Here is a 17691-nt window from a genome sequence, read left to right as displayed (position 1 = left end):
GGCGCACAAAGTTGTTAACCCCCCCGTCACGCATAAGTACCTGCTGAGCGACGTCGGTATGGGCAGCAAACATCCACTTCCTGAAGGGGGAGGGACGTTTGGCGTCACAGCGACGTCACACAGCGGCCGGCCAATAGAAGCGGAGGGGCGGAGATGAGCGGGACGTAACATCCATCCCACCTCCTTCATTCCGCATTGCGGCCGGCGGCAGGTAAGGAGAGGTTCCCCGCTCCTGCGGTGTCACACACAGCGATGTAAACATCCCGCCCACCTCCTTCCTTCAGCATTGCCGGCGCGACGCAGGTAAGCTGTGTTCATCATTCCCGGGGTGTCACACGGAGCGACGTGTGCTGCCCCGGGAACGATGAACAACCTGACGTTCGATATTTAGAAAATGAGCGACGTGTCAATGAGCAATGATAAGGTGAGTATTATTGCTCGATCACACTCGCTCGTAGCTGTCACACGCTACGATATATCAAGCGATGATGGATGTGCGTCACTTAAGACGTGACCCCGCCGACATATCGCATGATATATCGTCTTGTGTGACGCCCGCATTAAAAGAAGAGGTAGGGAGAAAAGTGTCAGGGAGCCTAGTCCTGACCTGGCACAACCTAGTAAACATGCCTGTTTGGCTGATATTAGGAATGCAGGGCCAGGACTAGGGTCACTACAGCAGGACGTTGCTCTTAACAACCAGGAAAACGACTGCTGTAGGAAGAAGGGAAATAGAAGTGCAGCAAAGCCCAGACAGATGTTGGTGGTAGGGGACTCTATAATTAGGCGGACAGACAGGGTCATCTGTTGCGAGACCGTGAATGCCGAACAGTGTGTTGTCTGCCGGGTGCTCGGGTTCGGCATATTGCGGATCGGATAGAAAGATTGCTGGGTGGGGCTGGGGAAAGCCCAGCGGTCATGGTGCACATTGGTACTAATGAATGACAAAGTTAGAGACAGGTGGAAGGTCCTTAAAAATGATTACAGGGAACTAGGAGAGAAGCTGAAGTCCAGGACTTCCAAGGTGGTGTTGTCAGAAATAGTACCGGTGCCACGAGCGTCACTAGAAAGACAGCGGGAGCTTAGGGAGATGCAGGAAGGAAGGGTTCGGGTTCATGGAGAACTGGGCTGACTTCTCAGTCGGCTACAGGCTCTATGGTAGGGATGGGCTGCACCTCAATTCGGAGGGTGCAGCTGTGCTGGGGGAGAAAACGGTCAGACGGATGGAGGAGCTTTTATACTGGGATCTGGGGGTAGGGAGGGTAGTGGAGCAAATAAGGGGATAGATAGAGCAGATAGAGACAGTGAGATGGTAGGGGTCAATGAAGGATTAGGGGGGGATGGGACATGCAAGGAACGTAGGGAGGCTAGGAGTAATAAAGGTGTTAAAAGTATTAAATGTCTACTGGCAAATGCAAGAAGTCTGAATTGGAGACTCTTATGTGAACCATGGATTATGATGTGGTGGGCATTACGGAAACCTGGCTGGATGAAAGCCATGACTGGGTGACAAACATACAGGGTTATAGTACATTTAGGAGGGACAGGAAAGACAAGAAAGGTGGTGGGGTGTGTATATTTATCAAATCTAACCTAAAACCTGTGTTGAATGATGACATTGGGGGGAACTGCAACAATGAAGAGTCAGTATGGGTAAATGTACATGGGGAGGGGAATAATGGAAAAATGCTAATTGGAGTTTGCTATAAGCCTCCTAACATACCTGAACAGGTAAAGGGTGAAATGCTGGAAAACATTGAAAAGGCAGCTAATAATAATAATCGGGTTCTTATTATGGGGGATTTCAACTATCCAGACATACAGTGGGACATAGAATCTTCTGGTTGTGCTAAAAGCTGTAAATTCTTATCTACTATTCAAGACAATTTCCTCTCTCAGATGGTAGATGATCCGACCAGGGGAGATAATCTGCCGGATCTGGTCCTGTCAAAAAGACCGGATACAATTTCAGATCTACAGGTCCGGGAGCACTTGACAGGTCCGGGAGCACTTGGGCACCAGCGATCATAATATGATAAGCTTCAAAGTAATATTCAATAGAACATTTCAAAGGGGGAATGCTAAAACCTGGAATTTTAGGAAAGCTGATTTCAACAAATTAAGGGAAGAGCTTAAATGTGTAGATTGGTACAAAGTCATGGTAACTGGGGATACTGAACATAAATGGGGTAAGTTTAAGGATATACTCATAGTATCATAATATCATAGTTTTTAAGGTTGAAGGGAGACTCTAAGGGGCACTTTGCACAATACATCGCAGGTGCGATGTCGGAGGGGTCATGTCGAAAGTGACGCACTTCCGGCGTCGCACTCGACATCGTAGTGTGTAAATCCTAGATGATACGATTAACGAGCGCAAAATCGTCGTAATCGTATCATCGGTGTAGTGTCTGGGAATTCCATAATTACGCGACTGCGACAGGTACGATGTTGTTCCTCGTTCCTGTGGCAGCACACATTGCTGTGTGTGAAGCCGCAGAAGCAAGGAACATCTCCTACCTGCGTCCTGCAGCTCACGCCTGCAATGAGGAAGGAAGAAGGTGGGCGGAATGTTAACATCCCGCTCATCTCCGCCCCTCTGCTTCTATTGGCCGCTTGCCGTGTGACGTCGCCATGACGCAGCACGACCCCCCCCTTAATAAGGAGGCGGGTCGCCGGCCAGATTGACGTCGCAAAGCAGGTAAGTCCATGTGAAGCTGCCGTAGCGATAATGTTTGCTACGGCAGCTATCACAAGATATCGCTGCTGCGACGGGGGCGGGGACTATCGTGCTCGGCATCACAAGCATCGGCTTGCGATATCGTTGTGTGCAAAGTGCCCCTAAGTCCATCTAGTTCAACCCATAGCCTAACATGTTGGACTACTGCTAGAGTCCTGTAAAAAACCTATACCCTCTGGTAATAAAATGTCCAGGAATAAAAAGAAACCACTATGGATAAATAAGACTGTACAAAGTATAATAAAACAAAAACAAAGGGCGCTTAAAATCCTAAAGGCTGAGAATACAGAAATAGCATTGCAGGAGTATAAAGATATCAATATGAAATACAAAAAAGAAATCAAGCTACAAAATTAGCTACTGAAACAAAAATCGCCAATGACATTAAAAGGACATTCAGAAGTTAGGGGTACTTTGCACACTACAACATCGCAGGTGCGATGTCGGTGGGGTCAAATCGAAAGTGACGCACATCCGTCGTCGATGTCGGTATCGTAGTGTGTAAATAGTTTTTGATATGTTTAACGAGCGCAAAAGTGTCGAAATCGTATGATTGGTGTAGTGTCGGTCATTTCCATAATTTCGGAAGGACCGATGTTACGATGTTGTTCCTCGTTCCTGCGGCAGCACACATCGCTGTGTGTGAAGCCGTAGGAGCAAGGAACATCTCCTTACCTGCGTCACCGCGGCTCACGCCAGCTATGCGGAAGGAAGGGGTGGGTGGGATGCTTACGTCCCGCTCATCTCCGCCCCTCCGCTTCTATTGGTCGCCTGCCGTGTGACGTCGCTGTGACGCCGCACGACCCGTCCCCTTAGGAAGGAGGCGGTTCGCCGGCCAGAGCAACATCGCAGGGCAGGTAAGTGCGTGTGAAGCTGCCGTAGCGATAATGTTCGCTACGGCAGCTATCACAAGAGATTGTTGCTGCGACGGGGCGGGGACTATCGCGCTCAGCATCGCAAGCATCGGCTACCGATGTCGCAGCGTGCAAAGTACCCCTTAGAGTCAGTTCAAAGGCAGGCAACTAGACTACTACAAGGAATGGAAGGCCTCACATATGATGAGAGGTTGGAAAAGTTAGATATGTTTAGCTTAGAAAAAAAGACGTCTCAGAGGAGATCTCATTTATATGTATAAATACATGTGTGGTCAATATAAAGGACTGGCACATGACTTATTTCTTCCAAAGACAGTACTAAGGACCAGGGGGCACTCCCTGCGAGTGGAAGAAAAGCGATTCCGACAGCTAAATAGGAAAGGGTTCTTTACAGTTAGAGCAGTCAGACTGGAATGCCGACCACAAGAGGTAGTAATGGCCGATACTATAACAGCTTTATATCAGGGCTGGATGATTTCCTCAGTGCACACAACATTGTTGGTTATAAATGACTAAAGGGGGCTTTACACGCTACGACATCGCTAATGCGAACTCGTTGGGGTCACGGAATTGGTGACGCACATCCGGCCGCATTAGCGATGCCGTTGCGTGTGACACCTATGAGCGATTTTGCATCGTTGCAAAAACTTGCAAAATCGCTCATCGGTGACATGGAGGTCCATCCTCAAAAATCGTTACTGCAGCAGTAACGAGGTTGTTCCTCGTTCCTGCGGCAGCACACATCGCTCCGTGTGACACCGCAGGAACGAGGAAGCTCTCCTTACCTGCCTCCCGGCCGCTATGCGGAAGGAAGGAGGTGGGCGGGATGTTACGTCCCGCTCAGCCCCCGCCCCTCCGCTGCTATTGGGCGGCCGCTCAGTGACGTCGCTGTGACGCCGCACGGACCGCCCCCTTAGAAAGGAAGCGGTTCGCCGGTCACAGCGACGTCGCCGGCCAGGTAAGTATGTGCGACGGGTCTGGGCGATGTTGTGCGGCACGGGCAGCGATTTGCCCGTGTCGCGCAACAGATGGGGGGCGGGTAACCACACTAGCGATATCGGGACCGATATCGCAGTGTTTAAAGCCCGCTTTAGTGACCAAATGTAGAACTGGTGGAGGAAGGTTGAACTAGATGGACCTAGTTCTTTTTTCAACCTAAGTAACTATGTTGGCCATTTTAGCTGCCGCGCGGCAAGTTGGCTGCTCTTGAATCTGGGATTTACTATTCCCCATCAGTCCTTTTCCCAGCTACAATCTTACTTTTTTGCCCCAGTGCATTTCCCCGGTGCGCTCTCTTAGTTTTATGCCTCAGTCCTTTTCCCCGGGTGCTATCTCTTAGTTTTATGCTCCGGTCCTTTTCCCCGGTGCTATCTATTAGTTTTATGCTCTGGTCCTTTTCTCCGATGCTATCTCTTAGTTTTATGCTCTGGTCCTTTTCCCCGATGCTATCTCTTAGCTTTATGCTCCAGTCCTTTTCCCCGGTGCTATCTCTGAGTATTATGCTCCAGTCCTTTTCCCCGGTGCTCTCTCTTAAGGGGGCTTTACACGCTACGATATCGTTAATGTTTTATCGTCGGGGGTCACATTGTTAGTGACGCACATCCGGCGTCATTAACGATATCGCAGCGTGTGACATGTACCAGCGACCTTAAGCGACCTCAAAAATGGTGAAAATCGTTCACCATAGAGAGGTCGTCCCAAAAACAAAAATCGGTAATGGTTGATTATTGATGTGGTTCGTCACTCCTGCGGCAGCACACATCGCTGTGTGTGACACCGCAGGAGCGGGGAACCTCTCCTTACCTGCCGCCGGCCGCAATGCGGAATGAAGGAAGTGGGATGGATGTTACGTCCTGCTCATCTCTGCCCCTCCGCTTTGATTGGCCGGCCGCTTAGTGACGTCGCGGTGACGTCGCTGTGATGCCGAATGTCCCTCCCCCTTGAGAGAGGGATTGTTCGGCAGTCACAGCGACGCTGCTGACCAGGTAAGTGCGTGTGACGCTGCCGTAGCGCCAATGTTCGCTGCGGCAGCGATCACACAAAATCGCATGCACGACGGGGGCGGGTGCTTTTGCATACGATATCGCTAGCAATTGCTAGCTTTATCGTAGAGTGTAAAGCCCGCTTTAGTTTCATGCTCCAGTTCTTTTCTCCGGTGCTATCTCTTAGTTTTATGCTCCAGTCCTTTTCTCCGGTGCTATCTCTTAGTTTTATGCTCCAGTTCTTTTCTCCGGTGTTATCTCTTAGTTTTATACTCCAGTCCTTTTCTCCGGTGCCATCTCTTAGTTTTATGCTCCAGTCCTTTTCTCCGGTGCTATCTCTTAGTTTTATGTTCCAGTCCTTTTCCCCGCTGCTATCTCTTAGTTTTATGCTCCAGTCCTTTTCTCCGGTGCTATCTCTTAGTTTTATGTTCCAGTCCTTTTCTCCGGTGCTATCTCTTAGTTTTATGCTCCAGTTCTTTTCTCCGGTGTTATCTCTTAGTTTTATGCTCCAGTTCTTTTCCCCGGAGCTATCTCTTAGTTTTATGCTCCAGTCCTTTTCCCCGGTGCTATCTCTTAGTTTTATGCTCCAGTCCTTTTCTCCGGTGCTCTCCCTTAGTTTTATGCTCCAGTCCTTTTCTCCGGTGCTATCTCTTAGTTTTATGCTCCAGTCCTTTTCTCCGGTGCTATCTCTTAGTTTTATGCTCCAGTCCTTTTCTCCGGTGCTCTCTCTTAGTTTTATGCTCCAGTCCTTTTCTCCGGTGCCATCTCTTAGTTTTATGCTCCAGTCCTTTTCTCCGGTGCTCTCTCTTAGTTTTATGCTCCAGTCCTTTTCCCCGGTGCTATCACTTAGTTTTATACTCCATTCCTTTTCCCCAGTGCTATCGCTTAGTTTTATGCTCCAGTTCTTTTCTCCGGTGCCATCTCTTAGTTTTATGCTCCACTCCTTTTCCCCGGTGCTATCTCTTAGTTTTATGCCTCAGTCCTTTTCCCCGATGCTATCGCTTAGTTTTATGCTCCAGTTCTTTTCCCTGGTGTATTCACTTAGTTTTATGCCTCAGTCCTTTTCCCCGATGCTATCTCTTAGTTTTATGCCTCAGTCCTTTTCCCCGGTGCTATCTCTTAGTTTTATGCTCCAGTCCTTTTCCCCGGTGCTATCGCTTAGTTTTATGCTCCAGTACTTTTCTCCGGTGCTATCTCTAATGCGGGCTTTACATGATACGATCTATCGTGCGATTGCACGAGCGATCGTACCCGCCCCCGTCGTTTGTGCATCACGGGCAATTAGTTGCCCGAGGCGCACAAACTCGTTAAATCCCCGTCACACGCACTTACCTGCTGAGCGACCCTCGCTGCGGGCAGCGAACATCCACTTCCTGAAGGGGGAGGGACGTTCGGCGTCACAGCGACGTCACACAGCAGCCGGCCAATAGAAGCGGAGGGGCGGAGATGAGCGGGACGTTAACATCCCGCCCACCTCCTTCCTTCTACATTGCCGGCGGGAGCCTCGGGACGCAGGTAAGCTGTGTCCATCGTACCCGGGGTGTCACACGCAGCGATGTGTGGTGCCCCGGGTACGATGAACAATCGGCACCATTAAAAATAAACAATTTTTTAAAAATAAGCGACGAATACACAACTCTTGATTTGTGAGCGATTCTGCGTCGCTCGGAGGTGTCACACGAAACGACATCGCAAGCGATGCCGCATGTGCGTCACGAAAACTGTGACCCCCGACGATGCTTCGCGCGATTGCTCGTCTCGTGTGACGCCCGCATTAGTTTTATGCTCCGGTCCTTTTCTCCGGTGCTATCTCTTAGTTTTATGCTCCAGTCCTTTTCCCCGGTGCTCTCTCTTAGTTTTATGCTCCAGTCCTTTTCCCCGGTGCTCTCTCTTAGTTTTATGCTCCAGTCCTTTTCCCCGGTGCTCTCTCTTAGTTTTATGCTCCAGTCCTTTTCCCCGGTGCTCTCTCTTAGTTTTATGCTCCAGTCCTTTTCCCCGGTGCTCTCTCTTAGTTTTATGCTCCGGTCCTTTTCCCCGGTGCTCTCTCTTAGTTTTATGCTCCGGTCCTTTTCCCCGGTGCTATCTCTTAGTTTTATGCTCTGGTCCTTTTCTCTGGTGCTATCTTAGTTTTATGCCCCAGTCCTTTTCCCCGGTGCTATCTCTTAGTTTTATGCTCCAATCCTGTTCCCCCGATGCTATCTCTTAGTTTTATGCTCCAGTCCTTTTCCCCTGTGCTCTCTCTTAAGGCCGCTTTACACACTGCGATATCGGTACCGATATCGCCAGCATGCGTATCCGCCCCCATCGGTTGTGCGACATGGGCAAATCGCTGCCCGTGTCGCACAACATCGCCCGGACCCGTCACACGGACTTACCTTCCCTGCGACGTCGCTGTGACCGGGGCGAACCGCCTCCTTTCTAAGGGGGCAGTTCATTCAGCGTCATAGCGACGTCACAGCAGCGTCACTGAACCGCCGTCCTAATAGAAGCGGAGGGGCGGAGATGAGCGGGACGTAACATCCCGCCCACCATCTTCCTTCCGCATTGTGGCCGGGACGCAGGTAAGGTGAGGTTCCTCGTTCCCGCGGTGTCACACGGAGCGATGTGTGCTGCCGCAGGAAGGAGGAACAACTTCGTTACTGCTGCAGTAACGATATTTGAGAATGGACCCCCCATGTCACCGATGAGCGATTTTGCACGTTTTTGCGACGATGCAAAATCGCTCATAAATGTCACACGCAACGGCATCGCTAAAGCGAACGGATGTGCATCACAAATTCTGTGACCCCAACGAGATCACTTGAGCGATGTCGTAGCGTGTAAAGCCCGCTTTAGGGGTACTTTGCACGCTGCGACATCGCTACTACGGTATCGTCGGGGTTAAATCGAAAATGACGCACATCCGGCGCCGGTAACGATGTCGCAACGTGTAAAGCCTAGATGCGCCGATAAACGATCGCAAAAAGAGTCGAAAATCGTTGATCTGTGTAGCATCGGTCATTTTCATAATGTCGCACCAATAAGAGATACGATATTGTTCCTCGTTCCTGCGGTAGCACACATCGCTGTGTGTGAAGCCGCAGGAGCGAGGAACTTCTCCTTACCTGCCTCCACCGGCTATGCGGAAGGAAGGAGGTGGGTGGGATGTGTACATCCCGCTCATCTCTGCCCCTCTGCTTCTATTGGCCGCCTGCCGTGTGACGTCGCTGTGACGCCACACGACCCGCCCCCTTAGGAAGGAGGCGGGTCGCCGGCTAGAGCAACGTCGCAGGGCAGGTACGTCCGTGTGAAGCTGCCGTAGCGATAATGCTCACTACGGCAGCTATCACAAGAGATCGTATGTGCGACGGGGGGCGGGTACTAATGCGCTCGGCATCACTAGCCGATGCCAGCGATGTCGCAATGTGCAAAGTACCCTTTAGTTTTATGCTCCAGTCCTTTTCTCCGGTGCTATCTCTTAGGGGCACTTTGCACACTACGACATCGCAGTTGCGATGTCGGTGGGGTCAAATTGAAAGTGACGCACATCCGGCATCGCATGCGACATCGTAGTGTGTAAAGCCTAGATGATACGATTAACGAGCGCAAAAGCGTTGTAATCGTATCATCGGTTGTAGCGTCGGCGTAATCCATAATTACGCTGACGCGACGGTCCGATGTTGTTCCTCGCTCCTGCAGCAGCACACATCGCTGTGTGAGAAGTCGCAGGAGCGAGGAACATCTCCTACCGGCGTCACCGCAGCTCACATAGGATATGCGGAAGGAAGGAGGTGGGCGAGATGTTTACATCCCGCTAATCTCCGCCCCTCCGCTCCTATTGGCCGCCTGCCGTGTGACGTCGCAGTGACGCCGCACGACCCGCCCCCTTAATAAGGAGGCGGGTCGCTGGCCAGAGCGACGTCGCAGGGCGGGTGAGTCCATGTGAAGCTGCCGTAGCGATAATGTTCACTACGCCAGCTATCACAAGGATATCGCAGCTGCGACGGGGGCGGGGACTATCGCGCTCAGCATCGCAGCATCGTTTTACGATGTCGCAGTGTGCAAAGTACCCCTTAGTTTTATGCTCCAGTGCTTTTCTCCGGTGCTATCTCTTAGTTTTATGCTCCAGTCCTTTTCTATGGTGCTCTCCCTTAGTTTTATGCTCCAGTCCTTTTCTCCGGTGCTATCTCTTAGTTTTATGCCTCAGTCCTTTTCCCCGGTGTTCTCCCTTAGTTTTATGCTCCAGTCCTTTTCCCCGGTGCTCTCCCTTAGTTTTATGCCTCAGTCCTTTTCCCCGGTGCTCTCCCTTAGTTTTATGCTCAAGTCCTTTTCCCCAGTGCTCTCCCTTAGTTTTATGCTCCAGTCCTTTTCCCCAGTGCTCTCCCTTAGTTTTATGCCTCAGTCCTTTTCCCCGGTGCTCTCTCTTAGTTTTATGCTCCAGTCCTTTTCTCCGGTGCTATCTCTTAGTTTTATGCTCCAGTCCTTTTCTCCGGTGCTATCTCTTAGTTTTATGCTCCGGTCCTTTTCTCCGGTGCTATCTCTTAGTTTTATGCTCCAGTCCTTTTGTCCGGTGCTATCCCTTAGTTTTATGCTCCAGTCCTTTTCCCCGGTGCTCTCTCTTACTTTTATGCTCCGGTCCTTTTCCCCGGTGCCATCTCTTAGTTTTATGCTCCAGTCCTTTTCCCCGGTGCTATCTCTTAGTTTTATGCTCCAGTCCTTTTCTATGGTGCTATCTCTTAGTTTTATGTTTCGGTCCTTTTCTCCGGTGCTATCTCTTAGTTTTATGCTCCAGTCCTTTTCTATGGTGCTATCTCTTAGTTTTATGCTCCAGTCCTTTTCCCCGGTGCTATCTCTTAGTTTTATGCTCCAGTCCTTTTCTCTGGTGCTATCCCTTAGTTTTATGCTCCGGTCCTTTTCTCTGGTGCTATCTCTTAGTTTTATGCTCCAGTCCTTTTCCCCGGTGCTATCTCTTAGTTTTATGTTTCGGTCCTTTTCTCCGGTGCTATCTCTTAGTTTTATGCTCCAGTCCTTTTCTCTGGTGCTATTCCTTAGTTTTATGCTCCGGTCCTTTTCTCTGGTGCTATCTCTTAGTTTTATGCTCCAGTCCTTTTCTCCGGTGCTATCCCTTAGTTTTATGCTCCAGTCCTTTTCTCTGGTGCTATCTCTTAGTTTTATGCTCCAGTCCTTTTCCCTGGTGCTATCTCTTAGTTTTATGCTCCAGTCCTTTTCTCCGGTGCTATCTCTTAGTTTTATGCTCCGGTCCTTTTCTCCGGTGCTATTGCTTAATTCTATTCCTGCCATATTAAATACAGTGAAGGAAATTAAGTATTTGATTCCATGCTGATTGTGTAACTTTCCCACTGACAAAGACATGAACGCTCTATGAATTTTAAGGATAAGTTAATTTTAACAGAGAGAGAATATCCAAAATAAAATGAAAAAAAAAATCACATTGTATAAATTACAGAAATTTATTTGCATTTTGTAGAGAGAAATAAGTATTTGATCCCCTACCAACCATTAAGAGTTCTGGCTTTTACAGACACTTAAGTTGGTGTCACACATAGCGACGCAGCAGCGATCACGACCAGCGATCTGACCTTATCAGGATCGCTGCTGCGTCGTTATGTGGTCGCTGGTGAGCTGTTAAACAGGCAGATCTCACCAGCGACCAGTGACCAGCCCCCAGCCAGCAGCGACGTGTGGAAGCGTAACTAAGGTAAATATCGTGTAATTAAGGAAAGCACTTCTCTTGGTTACCCGATATTTACCTTAGTCACTAGCGTCGGCCGCTCTCACGCTGCAAGTGCCGGCTTCGTGCTCCCTGCACTCCAAGCCAGAGTACACATCGGGTTAATTACCCGATGTGTACTCCAGCTACGTGTGCAGGGAGCCGGCACTGGCAGCGTGAGAGCGGCGGACGCTAGTAACTAAGGTAAATATCGGGTAACCAAGGAAAGGGCTTCTTGGTTACCCGATGTTTACCGTGGTTACAGCTTACTGCAGGCTGCCAGACGCCGGCTCCTGCTCCTGCTCGCTTCAGTTCGTCGCTCTCTCTCGCTGTTGCACACAGCGATGTGTGCTTCACAGCGGGAGAGCAACAACTAAAAAATGGAGAGAGAAAAACTGGAGAAGAAAAAGAACAAAACCAAGAAAAATGTAAGAGTGAAATATAAATATTTTTACTTTATTGTGATGCAAAAAATTCATAAAAACATCAAGGGTCAAAGACAAGGGGAATGGGGTTAATATTCAGAAAAGGACTGCGCAAAATGTGACTGAAGAGAATTTCTTCGGCTCGAGTGGCCCACTCCGTGGGTGTTTCCCCTGCGGTCATTGTGTGGCGTGCAGCAATATCCTTAGAAGCAAGTCCTTCTCCTCCCCCGATGGCACGAAAACATTTTCCATCTATCACTATATTAACTGTGGGACTACCCACGTTGTGTATTATGCCACCTGCACGTGTTCCTTTATCTATGTGGGGCTCACCTTGCGTGAGCTCCGCATACGGGTCAGGGGACACGTCCGGGATATCATGGGTGCTAAGACAGTTGAGGACATTAGCCTCCTAAAAACCCTACCCCGCCACTTTAGACTCCATCGTCAAAGCGATCCTAGCTCTCTCCAGGTTCAGGGTGGAATCCGTGGGGGTAACCTACGCAAGAGCCTCGCCCAGCGAGAATCTAAATGGATCGTGCTCTTAAACACCTTGGTCCCTAACGGCCTAAATGAGGTCGTTAGTTACGCCCCCTTTTTGTAACTTTGCAATTTTGGGGAAGGATATCTCCTCTGGAGACTCTCTTCTCTAATTTTGGAGACGTATAATCCTTCCTCTGAGTGGTGGTCCTTTTCTTAAACATTCTCATTTAGTTCTGTTTCTTATTTACCACAGACCCTCCCTTTGTGTCCTCTTGCGGTTTTGCTTCCAATTCACAGGGACTTATTTAGTGCTTACTTATTTTTACCATAATTTTTACTTATATACAGTTAGGTCCAGAAATCTTTGGACAGTGACACAATTTTGGCGAGTTGGGCTCTGCATGCCACCACATTGGATTTGAAATGAAACCTCTACAACAGAATTCAAGTGAGATTGTAACGTTTAATTTGAAGGTTTGAACAAAAATATCTGATAGAAATTGTAGGAATTGTCACATTTCTTTACAAACACTCCACATTTTAGGAGGTCAAAAGTAATTGGACAAATAAACCAAACCCAAACAAAATATTTTTATTTTCAATATTTTGTTGCGAATCCTTTGGAGGCAATCACTGCCTTAAGTCTGGAACCCATGGACATCACCAAACGCTGGGTTTCCTCCTTCTTAATGCTTTGCCAGGCCTTTACAGCCGCAGCCTTCAGGTCTTGCTTGTTTGTGGGTCTTTCCGTCTTAAGTCTGGATTTGAGCAAGTGAAATGCATGCTCAATTGGGTTAAGATCTGGTGATTGACTTGGCCATTGCAGAATGTTCCACTTTTTTGCACTCATGAACTCCTGGGTAGCTTTGGCTGTATGCTTGGGGTCATTGTCCATCTGTACTATGAAGCGCCGTCCGATCAACTTTGCGGCATTTGGCTGAATCTGGGCTGAAAGTATATCCCGGTACACTTCAGAATTCATCTGGCTACTCTTGTCTGCTGTTATGTCATCAATAAACACAAGTGACCCAGTGCCATTGAAAGCCATGCATGCCCATGCCATCACGTTGCCTCCACCATGTTTTACAGAGGATGTGGTGTGCCTTGGATCATGTGCCGTTCCCTTTCTTCTCCAAACTTTTTTCTTCCCATCATTCTGGTACAGGTTGATCTTGGTCTCATCTGTCCATAGAATACTTTTCCAGAACTGAGCTGGCTTCATGAGGTGTTTTTCAGCAAATTTAACTCTGGCCTGTCTATTTTTGGAATTGATGAATGGTTTGCATCTAGATGTGAACCCTTTGTATTTACTTTCATGGAGTCTTCTCTTTACTGGTGACTTAGAGACAGATACACCTACTTCACTGAGAGTGTTCTGGACTTCAGTTGATGTTGTGAACGGGTTCTTCTTCACCAAAGAAAGTATGCGGCGATCATCCACCACTGTTGTCATCCGTGGACGCCCAGGCCTTTTTGAGTTCCCAAGCTCACCAGTCAATTCCTTTTTTCTCAGAATGTACCCGACTGTTGATTTTGCTACTCCAAGCATGTCTGCTATCTCTCTGATGGATTTTTTCTTTTTTTTCAGCCTCAGGATGTTCTGCTTCACCTCAATTGAGAGTTCCTTAGACCGCATGTTGTCTGGTCACAGCAACAGCTTCCAAATGCAAAACCACACACCTGTAATCAACCCCAGACCTTTTAACTACTTCATTGATTACAGGTTAACGAGGGAGACGCCTTCAGAGTTAATTGCAGCCCTTAGAGTCCCTTGTCCAATTACTTTTGGTCCCTTGAAAAAGAGGAGGCTATGCATTACAGAGCTATGATTCCTAAACCCTTTCTCCGATTTGGATGTGAAAACTCTCATATTGCAGCTGGGAGTGTGCACTTTCAGCCCATATTATATATATAATTGTATTTCTGAACATGTTTTTGTAAACAGCTAAAATAACAAAACTTGTGTCACTGTCCAAATATTTCTGGACCTAACTGTAAGTCCTTTTTATTGGAGCACTGCATACATCCTTACATGTGTTACTCGATATGAAATATTGGCAGTTTCTGCTGATAATGTGATTCTGTGCCTATTATTCATATATATCAACATGCTGGTACATAAATATACAGAATATTTTCCCATTCTTGTACTTTTTATTAATCGGCTCTTCTCTGTTTTATATCCTTGTTCCCTCAGGTTTTCCTATATATGCTTTTGCATAAATATGAGACTCTTGGACTCATTGCTGCATTTAAACCACCTTTCTTGATGTTTTTTGGACTAACCAATATATAGGAACCTGCATCCACTGTGTTTATGTCCCTTGTGTTTATGTCATTATGTTGTCCCATAATGCTCCGTATGCTTACCTTTTACACGTCTGGCTAAGAGGAGATCTCCTGTTTGTACTAGTGCGCACACGCTGACCTGCTGACGGCTGGGCGGCGTGGATGTCCTGCGTCGCCGTGTGTGCATGCCCGGGAGCCATGGTGACGCGTCCCTGTCTCCCGGGTGTGCGCCTGAGTGATGGCGCTTGTGGCTTCCCCACCCCTCCGCGATCTGCGCGTGTGCCGCATCTGTGTACAATTCTATGATACAACACATATGAGCCAGTACTATTTAAAGAGACATTTTTACCCCACATTTTTACACTGCCCCTGGAAAAAGCGCTCCTGCAGCGAAACGATCGTTGGGGGGACCCCTTTCCTGCTCTCTGCGACCCCCTACTATTAATAGGTAATTATTAGAATCTTTACTTATTTTCTGACGTTTTCCTTTGTAATACAGACTTTAGCTTTTTCAATACTATTAGTCTTACCATATTTCACCCAAAATCTATAGATCTGTGGTGGCAGCACATATCTAATACATCGCTCACTTCCTTATTTCATTACCTTTATTCCCAATGACTATAATTTTTTCATTCTGAATCCTTACACTTATGTCCTAGTGCTTGGATTGGTCATTTAACCGCTAAATAAATGTTTCAATTTTTTCCTGAATTAGGGTATATCTAATCTCTGATCCATGCATTATGCCATAACATCCAGCGTTTTGCAATAATTTATATCCCGTCTCATGTGACTTCTCACTACAATTTTCAATCCTCTTCAGAATTACCTGTCAGCTTTTTTGTTTCTGGGTTTTGTTTTCCCCATCATTTACCACGGCGGGTCGCACCGCATGGCAGAGGGCCCTTTCTCATCTTCAGTCACATTTTGCGCAGTCCTTCTCTGAATATTAACCCCATTCCCCTTGTCTTTGACCCTTGATGTTTTTATGAATTTTTTGCATCACAATAAAATAAAAATATTTATATTTCACTCTTACATTTCTCTTGGTTTTGTTCTTCTTCTCCGATTTTTCTGTTATTTGAAGAATATACCCACCGAGGGGGTCACTAAATAGTGACCCCCCCGTGTAATACTCTACTCTGGTATGGCCAGTTTTTTCCTGTGTTTAGTCCAAAAAATGAAGCAGGACATTCAGCAACGACCGGCGACCTCACAGCCGGGGCCAGGTCGTTGCTGGATGTCACACACCGCGACGGGACGTCGCTTACCTTACCTTACGTCACAGAAAATGGTGACTTAACAGCGACGTCGTTGTCGTCGTCACTATGTGTGATACCACCTTTAGACACTCCTAATCACCTTGTTCCCTGCAGTACAGATGGCTCTTACATTGTCCCCTGTACAAAGACTCTTGTCCACAGACTCCATTATTAGTCAGACTCTAACCTCCACAACATGGGCGACCAAAGAGCTTTCTAAGGATGTCAGGGACAAGACCATAGACCTGCACAAGGCTGGAATGGAGAAGATCATAGACCTGCACAAGGCTGGAATGGAGAAGACCATGGACCTGCACAAGACTGGAATGGAGAGGACCATAGACCTGCACAAGGCTGGAATGGAGAAGACCATGGACCTGCACAAGACTGGAATGGAGAAGACCATAGACCTGCACAAGGCTGGAATGGAGAAGACCATAGACCTGCACAAGGCTGGAATGGAGAAGACCATAGACCTGCACAAGGCTGGAATGGAGAAGACCATAGACCTACACAAGGCTGGAATGGAGAAGACCATAGACCTGCACAAAGCTGGAATGGAGAAGACCATAGACCTGCACAAGGCTGGAATGGAGAAGATCATAGACCTGCACAAGGCTGAAATGGAGAAGACCATGGACCTGCACAAGGCTGGAATGGAGAAGACCATAGACCTGCACAAGGCTGGAATGGAGAAGACCATAGACCTACACAAGGCTGGAATGGAGAAGACCATAGACCTGCACAAAGCTGGAATGGAGAAGACCATAGACCAGCACAAGGCTGGAATGGAGAAGACCATAGACCGGCACAAAGCTGGAATAGGCTACAAAACCATAAGTAAGACGCTAGTGATAACTACTGGTGCAATAGTAAGAAAATGGAAGACATACAAAATGAGTGTCAATCGCCATCAATCTGGTCTCCATGCAAAATTTCACCTGGTGGGGTCTCCAGGAACATGAGGAAGGTGAGAGATCAGCCTAAAACTACACAGAGGGATCTTGTTACTGATCTCAAGGCAGTTGGGACCACGGTCACCAAGAAAACCATTGGTAAGACACTTCACTGTATGGAGACTATCTGTATATGTGACGTGACTGTGATGGATGATGGAGACGACCTCTATACGTCTACATTCCTGTAATTTGGGAGGGGAATGGAGAGTGCTGTGAAGATGGAGATGTCCCTGTTCCTGGGCTACAGTGGATGATGGGGCTGGTACTCACAGCTTCTCAGACGGCTCGTCATACGCTAGAATCCTTATGACCTCCCAACTTCCTGACGTCAGGTGTCGGCTATTCACTCGCTCAGTCTTTGCCTGTGAACAAGAGGTATCATGTGAGGACTAGACTCGACCGCTGCCCATCAGAGAATGGGGCACCAATGCGCTGTGCATGGCTGGTTCGCCCGTCAGCACCGCATATGGCCGGTTCTACACATGGCTCCGCCTCCTTGCCAATCACTTGATTATTTCACTCACATTTCCGGATGCCCCATAGCCTCTAACATTTTTCCACTGGGACCAGAGATACTGTAAATCCAGGGCGTGACGTGGCCTGAGAAGAAGCGAGACACATATCCTCACCTGGACACTAAACATGGCGATGTGGTAAAACTCTCCGCGGCCTCCTTGTTTCACAGGGACCGTCATAAAGAACCGGTTGCCATCTTTAGAAAATATTGGTTCCTCATTCTGTGATAACAAAAAAATAAGTTATCAACCTTTCATTTATGGCCGATTGCACCAGAAATATTCTCACTGGTATCGCTTGGGATTATTTTATGTAGTAATCTACATGCAATGACTATGGCCAGCATGAGCGATACATCACCTGTCCGCCTCCATTATTGTGTCCACACATTTTACCCATGTGCCCTGAACTTGACTGTGTTTACTCCACGTACCTGCAGCTGCATCC

The 17691-nt window shown here is 48.0% G+C and overlaps 1 protein-coding gene across 1 annotated transcript in view; it reads right to left on the bottom strand.

Moving 5' to 3' along the window:
* Window positions 1-17691, bottom strand: part of DPP10 (dipeptidyl peptidase like 10) — a 425891-nt gene that overhangs the window by 138790 nt on the left and 269410 nt on the right. The window contains exons 12-13 of the mRNA XM_075318715.1: window positions 17358-17465; window positions 16999-17090 (exon numbers count right to left, since the gene is read on the bottom strand). Coding sequence (XP_075174830.1) covers window positions 16999-17090; window positions 17358-17465 — 200 coding nt within the window. The remainder of the gene's footprint in view (window positions 1-16998; window positions 17091-17357; window positions 17466-17691) is intronic.

Source organism: Anomaloglossus baeobatrachus, chromosome 7 (genome assembly GCF_048569485.1).
Source record: "Anomaloglossus baeobatrachus isolate aAnoBae1 chromosome 7, aAnoBae1.hap1, whole genome shotgun sequence".
NCBI classification, from domain to species: Eukaryota; Metazoa; Chordata; class Amphibia; order Anura; family Aromobatidae; genus Anomaloglossus; species Anomaloglossus baeobatrachus.
Note: the sequence above shows the minus strand (reverse complement) of the source record. Positions and strands in the feature narration are given on the sequence as shown.